The sequence below is a fragment of the Glossina fuscipes genome, unplaced genomic scaffold, assembly GCF_014805625.2.
Source record: "Glossina fuscipes isolate IAEA_lab_2018 unplaced genomic scaffold, Yale_Gfus_2 308, whole genome shotgun sequence".
Classification (NCBI taxonomy): Eukaryota; Metazoa; Arthropoda; class Insecta; order Diptera; family Glossinidae; genus Glossina; species Glossina fuscipes.
The window spans coordinates 779,223-791,880 of NW_023998651.1; the positions used below are offsets into that span (position 1 = coordinate 779,223).

Below are 12,658 nucleotides of genomic sequence, written 5' to 3' on the forward strand. Positions count from 1 at the left end.
GAGAGGAAGGTAGATTGATAGGGGCCTCTGGGCCCAACTTCGGGGTCTCAAAATTTTTTGTACCCAAAGGAAAACCGACAGGCAGGGTGGGTATTTATCCGCTCTAGTGTCACATAGGATTCCCGTTCAGTGTGTAAGGGTTTCGTCTGTTCGCATATTCGTTAGGGGCATGTACGTGCAATTTCTTTTTCCTAGAAGTGTCCGTGAGCCATGATATATTATCCCTCCCACATCTCAGAAACTACACATACTCTCCTAAAATACATACGTGTGACTCATATGCCTCCATCCCTCTTATAGTGGCACTGGAAGGTTGCCCTAAAATTTATTTAGATACCAGTTTTAGACACAAGAAGGTATAGATAGACTTACTACTAAATACAATTGGTATAATGGTGTAATGGTAAAACTAAATCTGATAGACATAGACATGACTTGTTATACTAAAGTGGCACTCAACGTGTGGCCACAATACCAACGTAGTAGCACATAAATGGTTACACATTCGCAATTGGAATATCAAAAGATTTTTTTTTCAAATGCACATAAGAATTGCTTACCTTCGTGGCGATTTAAAGGAGAAAATTTATGTGAAATTATGTTATGCCGATGGTAAAACATTCACAACTTAATCAGGAATTAATTGACACCCACATTAAAGAATTTCCTTTTCGTGAACTTCTGGGAATTTTGATGTATTCGATGAACAGGATACGTCCTGGTAGTTGTTACACTTGGATATGGAAGGATTACAAGAAAATTTTAATGGACGGTTTTGGGAAGAACTCTACGCTACCTTAAGAGAACAAGATCACTGAAGTCCAAATTTTCAGTGCCACAAACAAAACTTGAAGTGTTTGTTGCCTACGTTTTATCATCTATACAAGATAATAATAATAATCCAAAAAACGAATTTATTCTTAGAATTTGTATTCTACCATTTATCAAAATATTAGGAGCTTGAACTGAAAAATGCACCGTTTACATTTCAACTGCAGAGGCCGTGAATTTTGAGGACTGCGCTTTTGTAGATATTTCGCTGAAGTATAAGTCCATAACTCTGAGCTTTTTCTCCGCAATTTTAAAATATTCTTTCAGACTAAATAAGTTCGGGGGCGACCAGGATAACTGGACCATTTTCCTTCTTATGATATTTTTTTCCATTTTCAGCTACCTCTAATGTTAAACTTATCGCCATTCGTCTGATTATATGAACATTTTTATAACATATACCACATTCAAAAACTAGTATGTACAAAAAAAATGCTTCTCTCATTCCTGAAGTAGATAAACGCATGAAAACACCGAATATTATAGTTGCGCCAACTGATTTGAACTTACCACACTTTTCTGAGCCTCTTAACGAATACAACAATTTCTTGATTCCTATCTGATTATCAGATAGATCTAAGGGTTTTCTTGAAAAAATTATCAACCTGTTTGTCTTGTTTATAAGTTCCTCAATTCGATTTTCGTCATCTGCGCACTAGTCCGAAGCAAACAGGCGTGCCTCGCAGGCAGCCTGTTATAATTCAAGATGATATTAATGAAAGATAAGAAAAACAAGTTCTTCACAAAATTTGAAAAAAAAATTTTTTCACTTACGATTATGTTACGTACTGTATATCTAGAAGTGATTTGTTTCAACTGATCAAGATGATATCAGCTCTCCCAAAAAACTTAAACACTTCAAACCGACTTTATGAATTGATAAATTCTAAAAGAGAAGCTACTCCAATTTCCTTGCTTATAGCTTTTAATGATTCTAGGACGGAATCTTTCAGCTAAGTTCTCTCAACCTGAGGTTAACTCTATGGGCTTTAAATCATCCACAGTTTACCTCCGACGATGACGATAATAAAGTAGACGTGCTATGCAGTAGAACTTCACTGCATGACGGTCCATCTCCAAAATTGAATTTTTCCGTTTAGACATCATGTTGAAAACGTGCGTTACGTTGCAATACCTTAAATTAACTATGTCTCCTACCTAGCGTATATTTTTAAAAGGCAAGCCAAGTTCCACAAATGCCCTTAGTGCTAGCTCTACCGACGTTTTCTAAATGTCTATTTTGACCAAAACCGGGCAATTTGACGAGCAAATTTTTTAAATTGTCACAGCCGTAAAAATAAAGATAGGAAACTGAAATTTGGCCCAAGCATTCCCTGATGGATTAGAAATATATATTGATGAAAAATGGGCGCCGTCTATAATCATATCGTGTACAATTTCCAATTCAATTACCACATTTTTGAATTATGATTCAGATGTTCATTAGGATGATCTTCACGTTCAATCCAAAAATGGTTCCTACCGGCTTACTAACACATCCGCAGTTGATGATAACATCTGAAGCTGGTGTATGGTCCTCATTATCGAGCTATCGTACGAGAAGAAAGACAAAAGCGGCACGATCGTAGTTTGGGTTAATGGTACATGATCACTTTCGTATCGAGTTGGGTTTCTATTTCGTTGTATTTATCACGGAATATTTGTAATATCATCTGTTTTTGTATATTAAAAAAATTAAAAGAAGAGAAACTGAAATAAACAAATAAACAAGCTAAATATAAAATTTGGAAGAAAATTGGCGTAAAAATTAGAAATCGTCATGTAAAGCAAATTTTCATAAAAAGATGATATCATTTTTCATTTAAATTGTCAAGTTCGTTTTTCTTAATAACTAACTTAATTGTTATAACTTCTTTCTTACTTCATTCATCCATTTAAAAAATTTTCAGCGCCAATTTTTGATTTTATTATTCTTTCTAACATTTTGGAACTTATGAGATTAAGTAATGTTTCTATGACCAATAGCTTGTCAAGTTCATTAAAATATTTTGCTTTATTTTCCACGTGTCGAGTTTTTGGGTAGCAGTTTTTCAAAAATATATGTTCATATAAAGCTAGATTAATTCTAAGAACTATAAAAATAAATAAAATACGAAAAGATCATATATCAGCTTAGTGTGACATATACCGAATTATGGCTCTGTTGTATGATTGTTTTCTTATTGCTGCCATGTTCAAACGAATGTTAAGAATAAAAACAATTCTTGCTTTTTCCTCATGTTTGCGTCGGTTTAGATTGATGTGTACAGATTGTAAATGCATTTCTGGGCTAGATATATAAATTTTTATTTTTTCTCTTTTATTAATTTATTTCTGTTGACATTTATTTATGTTATTACTTTTTTCATTTATACACATTTGTGTAATTTTAAAGTCGTCTTCATTTCTTTAATTACAATATGATGGATTAAAGTTTTTGATTTGAAGTAGTACATAATCGGTATTGCAGCTGGGTCCTGCATATATAAAAATATACAATATGAAAAATGCCGGAACGTAAAAAGGCCTAATATGCAATGAGAGGAAGATAACTTTAATTTTTAGACCAATAAGTCGGCAGGCTGGAAGCTTCAATTAAGCTAATTGACAATGGATTATGTATCACAATCCTCCATAATTTTTGTTTCTCCTATTCCACTCTATTTCATTCTATCCACTTGACAATCAGAACATAAAAGAATAAAACTACCATTTCTGTATATACGCCGCGAGCATTTTAATGTAGTAGAGACTAAACATTGTCTACTTTTTTGGTAAAAGACTAGGATTCTTCAGAATAATAAGAACATTAATTCTTGTATACACAGTGTGAATTTTGTTAATCAGCGTGCCAACAACCCAAACTTGTTTCAAATGTCAAATGATGACATATATTTTTAAATTTAAATGCTTATTTTAGGAAAGCTCGTTTGGGACAGAATTGATTTCAGAATTATTTACACTTTGTTACGCCAAGTCAACGGAGTAATCGGATGTGCCTGATATTAAAGCATTACATGTCGTGGCCAAACATGCAAATGGCGACGTGAGGGATAAGGAATATAGGCAGCTCGGTGAAAACTGTAAAGACAAGGTTGAAACACGTTTATGCAAATTATTATGAACGTCTATGTTGTTTTACGGATCCGGCCTGGACAAATCTTTTCGTGTGGAAGAATAACTTCCAAACATTTCAAGTGTACGCTTTCACAAAATTTGTTCATAAATTCTTTTTACTTTAATCGCGAGACGGCTAAGTAGGTTCCAAAGTGCGGAGAAAATCGGCTTCATTTATTTGCAGAATGTTACAGGTGCGAGTTCTCTCTCGCGCCACATCAACAAAGGTCCGTTACCTTGAGATTGACCACTGTGCCAGAAAAGCATGATCAGGTCATTAATATTTCTTGACAGGTATTAAAACAGGCCACAAAGGAATGATAGTGATTTTAGCCATGTTGATATAGTTGAAATAATGACTATTGTTTGTTGCCTTTTTGCTCTTGATATTGTTACGATGATTGCCCATTTGATGATTTAAATTTTCACAAAAACTAGTTGAGTTTCCAGGAAACAAAATTTCAAAGAAAGGAAAAACTAAAGACATAATTATGAAGCTTTAGCTGCCTCATGCAGCTGGCTACTCGTGAAGAGATTAACAACAATTAGCAAAAAGGGAAGTTAGAGTCGGGTCAAATAAGTTGAATTTTAAGTAGATCTTCTAAGAATTGTAAATAAAACCTATGCCATCCTAAAACTCGCAGTTTACTTTTACGAACCTTATTTTAAAAGCAGTTCAATAAAAGCGTAAGATCACAAAAGACAGTTAACTTTATAATATTAATGATTTCATTCATTCAACTTTTTAATATTTATATAACTATTGTTACTGATAGTATATTTGTTTCTGTTGTTGAGATTGATATTATTATTAGTGTTATTGTTTTGCTTTTGATTATTATTAACAAAACGAAACTGGAAAATAAATAATAGAAAAACGTTTAATTAATTTTCTACTGATTTGCATTGCGACCGAGCACTTCGCTCCCTATAAAAGGAACATCCATTTTTACCGCGGAAAAGAAGCTATTTCAAAAAGTTACGTCAATGATTGTCGTGGAATAATGGGAGTGTTGGTTTGTAACAAAATATTTGTCCAACAGATAGGGACATTTTATTTTTAAAGGAGTATTATGTGACAATCACCAAAGAATTTGTCACAACTTTTTTAAGATGAGGTAGCAAGAAGCTTATATAGATTTTCAAGCAAAACCACCAGCAGTTATTTATATATATATTTATATATATATATTTATAAGAAATAGAAACATATTAACAAAATTTTTTTTTAAAAGATCCTATCGCGTTCAAATCACAAACTTTATACAAAAGTTTTGAAATCTTTCCGTTTAAAAAAAACGATTAAATGACCTTCAAAATAATGTATAATCCTCTTTGAAAAATTGAATCTCAGTGTTTTTTATAGGGTACTAAAATATTGTTAATTTTTTTTTGTTCTTGAAAATCTTTTCTTTTGTATTGATTAAAATTTGAGCAACAATAATTTGTATTAAAATTCTTTGTTGAGAATAGACGCTATGCGACGTCCATGGCTGCAACACTTTATAATTACTGAACTTACTACACTGGAAATGTAGCCCATCCCGAGAGCTAATGCACAACGTTAAATTATAACAGAGCGACCGAAAAATCCTTCTTCAAAAAATTTCCAGAAAGATGTATATACCGCTGAACTATTTTAAAGATGCAGTATAGCTATGAATTATGAATTATAGATGGTTCCCAGAATATTTGCATCGAGTCATGGATTAATATCTGTTCTAATTTGTAAGAACTGGCCACTTCATGTGGACGTAGCGGCCAACGGATTACGCTCATTTTTATTTGAAAATGCATAAGACAAATTTGAATATTGTGTCCCAATACGGAAAACACGAATTTCATATTCTTCTTTTAAGTTGATTATTAATAATAATTATTAATTAATACTCTTTAGGAGCTTCACGAAATTTTTAACTAGAGTGAGTTGATGACCGCAAGGAATTTAAGATATAATTTTGGCACTTTGGAATAATTACCTGAAATCTTATTGTATTCAGTGCCGTGATATTCCCTTCGATTTGTAGAAAATTAGTTTTGTTGATCTTTTGCTCTAACTGACAGCTTGGAGATGTATGCTTGTGAAGGCACTCACTTGGTCCATATTCATTGCGAAAGTTTTTGGAACTTGCATTGATTGTTAGCGAAGTTAGATAATCTTGTTGTCTGGTAACTAAATTTGTATTAACATTTTCACCTTCATTTTGTGTTGCATTTTTGTCCTCTATCACGAAATCGGTTTCATTGTCCTTATCGTCATGGTTTGGGTAACGAAGGTTTCCATCACTTTCGTTGTCAGATGACTGGTTGCCCAAATGTATAGGATTTCCAGCCACCGCTACCCGAATGCTCTCACTTTCACCGATGTCATGGCAGACAACATCAATATCATCGTCTTCATCAGTGGAATTAGTATCACCTTCCAACTCACCAATATTGGGGCCAAAAATTAGCTGAACTGGCTTATCATCTTCTGTAGTTTCAATGTCTACAAGAACATCTTCCTCCACCGGCAAGTGATCTTCTGAGCTAGACGCTTCGTAACGTTTATCGGTCAGCTTAACTTTTGCTTCAGATTCGTTTTCTAAGCAATGATCGGATGGAAAAACGTATTCTTTCAACGTACCATTTCGATTATGTTTTAAGCGCTTAACGGAGTGCACAGTAAGTGTTGGTGACGACAAGCTCTGATATGGTTGTGCGGTGTGTGTCTCGCTGTGTTGCTCTATGTTAGTATGTATCGCGAGTGCCAAAGACGTTGGCTCGCCGGGAAATTTGTCCATTAGTCGATTAGTTATACCAGCCGGTAGAATTAAAGAAGCTGTGGAAGCCGCTGCGGATACTGCAGTGCCCTTTATAGCTTCAATCGCATTTTCGTGCTGCAATACGGGCTTGAATGCAGAAGGGTTAATCAATTGAGGGACTGTGCTATCAATGATAGCATTTTGACCAGTTTTGTTGTTGATAACCGGATGTGTCGTAATTGGTAAACAGTCTGTCGGCTTTATCCACGGTAATGTGAATGCTGTGCTATCTTTCAATCGAGATTGCTGCTGTTGGTGTGCCTGTGACAGCTGGGAATTATGATGAATTAGATGTTGATGTTGTACGAAGGACTGCTTTGCGGCTTGAGCATGTTGCCACACATAGTCCATCATTAGGCTACGGGAAAACGGTAATATACTCATATCGTTGCCACTACCATTATAACAATCGTTTTCTGTAATATCTGACGTCGCTGCTGCTGCATTTGCAGACTGATAATTTTGATTTATTAAGCGAGAAGAGCCAAGGGCGGTACCAGGCACGGTCGTTACTCCAACAGCAGCTGTTGCCGCTGTTGTTACTGTACTTAGCTCTTGTTTTTCTCCTTTAAGCCGTTTGGCAATTGGACATATAAGGGCGGCCTGATTAGACCCATTGCTACTTTGTTCTTGTTGATTAATATTAACTTGCCTTATTTGGCCTGAATTTGTGGAGCTTTGATGATTTTGTGTACCGGGTGAAGTACGGCCGATTGCATTACTCATTAAACGCTTACGAGTGCCGCCGTTAAACATAGCTTTGACATCCTCCCAAGCATAAACTACTTCTTGCAGTGGCTGGCCGCTTAGCATCATATGTCGCCGCCATGAATTGAAATTAGCTGCGTCCGGTTGTACATATTTATCATTCTGACTTAACCGATGCGAATGAAATATAAATTTATTCGGTGAAAAGAAAACACCGCAATATTGGCATTTAATACACTTGGCGCGTGATGAATTGTAACGAGCTGGTAAGAAAGACCCACGGCATCCCCAAGCGCACTTATGTTGCACATTGAAAGCAAAATCCTCAGGTAACCTCGGCGGAGTGTTATTACCCAAGAAACTCTTACATAAGCGTTCTGCTTCTCTTCTCGTTATCATACCACATCGTCTTGAACTAACGGGCATAGCACCAGCTCGTCGCAGTATCTCCAATTGTACGGGAGTACACTGTACGCATGTAATGCCTAATGCGACACGCCTATTATGAATTTCATTGTAACTAAATTGCTTTAGCAAGGTGTTGGAAATTTGCGCTAGACACAAACGCTCTTGGCCTTCAATATGTAACGAAACTATGGGAATGCCACATAATAAAACCGTACTAACCTGAAAACATAGTAATAATAACAAACAGTAATAATAATGAAGTTTTTACATCAAGGACACACGGTATCCGTTAACCAATAGCTGCTACATAGTATCAACTCAAAACAGTGAATCATGAAAAACAACGATTGACTCGGCGTTATATTTGGCATCAGCCCCATCATCATAAATACTCCTATTGTTCACATTTTCAAGCATGTGGTAGTCAGTAACTAAAGAAAACAACATTCTGCTACAAGATCTTGTAAACGTTTTAAAAAGTGAAAAAACATCTAAAATATTCAGTCGTAATCGAAAATAATATTTGATCTGTTTGATAATTAAACATTTCCACAATTTGCATATCGAAGTATTACTCTTCATTAAAATGATCAGACATTCCCTCATAAGGTGGGTAATATGGCAAAATTGATTCGAAAAAATATAAAAGTCAGTAGCCGACCTTAGTTAAAAATTTGCCACACGAAGAAATTTTTCACCCAAACCTACAAACTTATTTACCTAAATTTACGACAAAGGAACTGGACAAAGGGCGACTTTCAATGGTCCAAAAAAGGCTGGAAAAAGATGTACGCTTCTCAGTGAAGTCAAGCACGTATGAAAAATGCCTGCTCGGGATTTGATGAGTTCTGAAAGCGTATTAAAATAAAAATATTATTTACTATTTATAGCCATTTTAGCAGAGGATTTAAAACCATTTTCGCGTACAAATTTTAGAGGAAGCTGGCAGATACTGATTTTTGAAATTCGAAAGCGACTTTAGTCTGATCTCCGAAGCAAATTTCCCCTATAATATAATAAAACTAATATCTTTCCGCACAAAAATAATATGAAGTATAAAAGGCAGAATTTCGTCTTATGAATACTAAAGATCGCATACGTAACAACATTCTTTATGCAAAATACAAACTCAAGCCCGCTTGAACTTGAGGCAAACTATGTAATAAACCACTTACAAACATCCTAATGACTTCGGAAAAAGTTCATGGGTACAAACTGCCTGTAAACGCATTATATTTCGAAGTCTATTAAAAATCGACTCAAATTATATTCAAAACAAAATCGCAAATAGGAGCTATATGGTTGATTTGACCGGGATCATCAATATATTTGAACGTACATATAGAAGTACCATTTAATATCCCCTGCTTTGAGTATTCGTATAATAGATAACCGGACATAAAGGCTACAAATTGTTTTGTTATTTTCTAATTACCAGGGCACCTTATCGCGCAAGCAGGAAGCGCATTTTGCGACAAGTTTTATAAAAAAATATACATAAAAATAATGTAAGCGCAAATAAGAGAAAACATGCAAGGTGAATGCAAATAAATGAAGTTACCGAACATATAATGTAATGATATGATATAATAAACAAATAATTATGCATATAAATAAACATAAATACATGACTAAATAATTAGATAAGTAGATAAATAGCACATCATATAATAATAATATATATAGCAATATATATATTATAAAGATCCGCATGAAAAGCCGAGTTGGGAAAGGATCCCGACTTATAACGCAATGGTCGCGGGTGCAAATCTCGATAAATAAATGTTTGAATGCAGAGGAGCATATGATCTGATTTATCCGGCAGCCTTTAAAATAAATAAATAAAAATATATATTAATAATAACAATATATAATCAAAGAAATTTAAAAAACATATATAATAATAATTCTTTTTCGCGTTTATAACTAACGTTAACATTGTGTAAAATGGGACGTAACGAGTTCCAGAACACCTCAGTATTACCAATAAATTACGTTGTTACTTTAGCGTACGCTCTACCTGCATTTTCCGCCTGAGTAAGCGAGGAGGTAAGAATCGCAATGACAATGTCAGTATTCGCGGGTCCAGATCTCAGTGCGGTAGGGTTTACTTTGTTCGTAGCTATATTGAGTGCTCAGTCGGTAAGGGCATAACACCATTGGGCTCGCATCCACTACTCTGTGACCACCACCTCCGTATATCTTTCTTCGGTCCCATAAATACAATGTATAAAGGCTTGAAATACGCGCTTATTATTCAGAGGCGCTGTTAACTTTCTGAAGACCGACTCACATGCGATAATATTACAAATCTCAGTAAGTCGTAACACGCATATAGTCGCATCTAGAAAAAACGTCTCAGACGCATACGCATACACGTTCAAGATTATACCTTGTGAAGTCCTGTTAGTATTTTCTTTATTTGAACAAATATAATTGTGCTTCATTAATAATTGAACAGACGCCTCTTTAATTAAGTTGCCGAAAATCTCTTGTGCATCGCTAGTGGGATTTGAGTAATTAAAAAAGAACATATTCCATTAATTGGTGAAAATCAAGTGGTGCTTTACTGTAAAAAACAATTCTCTAAATGTTTCTTTCAAAAAAGGTGGTCTTGTTTTCCCCGTTTCTTAACTTGTATTAGATAAATCTGGCTTTGGTGTAGACCTTTGTGTGTCGTATGCACACATACTTTGCAATGTATATAACGATAAATTAAAAATTTCCAATATTACGAACTTTTATACGAAACTGTTACGCTACCATAGCCTCGTGGCTTACATGAAAAAAAAAAATTAAGCAAATTAAAAACTTTATTATTATATATAAAGTGATAGACATAATCTAATTAGGTTGTATTATCAGCTTAACTAATACGAATAATCTTTTAACGGTTTCAATTGCAGTTTGCCTTGTAACTTTACTTTGTAAATGGCAGCCAAAATGTTTTCTACGCCGTTGGAGAGTATATGTTAGGCCTGAGGAGTTAAAGACTATCAAGGACTGAGTAATCTGAGCATTTGATATTCTCCTTTGTGGATATATTTTACTTCCGTCAAAAAGTTCTGCAGTCCTTTCGTTCAAAAAATTTAAAATTACGATACTATACTCAAAGATGAGCAGTACAGACACAAAATAAACGTGAGTAAAAGAATGCAAAAAAAGGATACTATATCCATCTTAAGTGGACAACGAGCGACAAAATTTAGGTACCACTTTTCTGTAGCTAGTCGCAAGCAAACAGTATATAAGAAGAGACCTTAAAAAACCAAATATTAGTTTGTGGAAAAAGAAATCCATTATTTTTACATGAACTTCAGGACTTTATTTAACATGCTTCGGATTGTCTGATTTGGGTCAAATATGCACCGTTTTGTTGTATGATTTGTTGCCATTTTAAAGGTAACTTCAAAATGCCTCTCTCATAGAAGTCCTGGTCTCTATTTGCAAAAAACTCTAGTAGTCGATTTTCACAATCCTCCCTAGATTCCAATTTTTGAAAATATAGTACAGGGAAACGAATTTCGAAATTATACGCTCTCGTAACATATGTTTTTGCAATATTGTCGATTGATACCATTTTCCAGTTCTCATGTTTTTTATATAGTCCAATTAAAATCTCATCAAATATGATGCCTTTTTATGAATTATTTAGGGGTTGAAAAGTGTAATAGTACGCAAAGTTTTCTGTTAAGCAACGCCAACAATTCAATTTGCGTTGCAGACTATTCCCAAATAATTTTCGTAAAAAGGAAAGTGTTTTCATTTCGCTTGGAACTCTGAGGATTTCAGCCAGTAGATGGTTGAAGGCGTAGAGAATTAGAAACTGGTGCAATTCTGTTGGCTGGATTTCATATATAAGATTTAATAGCTACAGTAAGCCTTAAATAATGTTAACTAATGTACACCCAAAAAAACAATTATGTCAACAGCTTATGTTGTACCAGAAAATGCGTATCTAGCTATAAGTTTTATGGAAATGTAAAGTCTGTGTTTTTCGGCTTAAAAAGTAATAGATAGAAACGTAATTGCAGTTTTACCTGATTCGATTTTTGAGCAGCGAAACTGGAATTAGTGCGATGAAGGCCACTACTCAGATTTGGTGGTATCCCTGGACTAATCTGTGTTATTGACTTCACTGTTAACGTTTGTGGCGTCATAACATTTCGGGCCACGGTAGTCGATCCACCAACTGAAGATCTTGCTACGTTTAGCATTTCTTTCGCCGTCATTGCTGCTGGCATATGTAGACATAAGTCTGCAATACATGGAGATTGTTGAGATGCTTTCATGACGTTTCTCCATCCGCGTGTTTTCACATAATTTTACATGAATGAAGAGCTGTAAAATTCAGACATACTCATATATAGAAATCTTATTTATATATTGTTGATTAAATCTGCCCGCTTATTAATATCACTTTCAAATATCTTTAGATCATTGGAGTTGTAACATTTCGACATAGTTTATTTTTTAATCATCCCACATAAAACACAGAATTTAAGGAGTTCATTAACAAGTGCTACACAAAAAATCTCTTTCAACACTACTTCAATAGTCAATAATGTTGTATGTAGAAGCAACATCTAATTGATTAAAAATGACTATAAAATATGTCTTCTGTCTTTGAAAGATAATAGTAAAAAAAAAAAAAAATGGAATATCTAATTAATGTGTGATATAATACGTCAGAATCACTTTTGGCTAGCAAAGGAATTTCTATGCGAATCAAGTTTGGATGCTTATTGTTCATGATATCACCAAATTTAAATTGAAAAAAGCAATAAACA

At 34.4% G+C, this 12,658-nt stretch overlaps 1 protein-coding gene across 1 annotated transcript; it reads right to left on the reverse strand.

Moving 5' to 3' along the window:
* Nucleotides 1-2,426: 2,426 nt before the first annotated feature.
* LOC119643016 lies at nt 2,427-12,160 on the reverse strand. Its single transcript, XM_038042371.1, has 3 exons — nt 11,909-12,160; nt 5,928-8,087; nt 2,427-2,504 (listed from the first exon to the last, which is right to left on the reverse strand). The coding sequence occupies exons 1-3, from the start codon at nt 12,158-12,160 to the stop codon at nt 2,427-2,429; spliced, it is 2,490 nt and encodes an 829-aa protein (XP_037898299.1).
* Nucleotides 12,161-12,658: the final 498 nt, after the last annotated feature.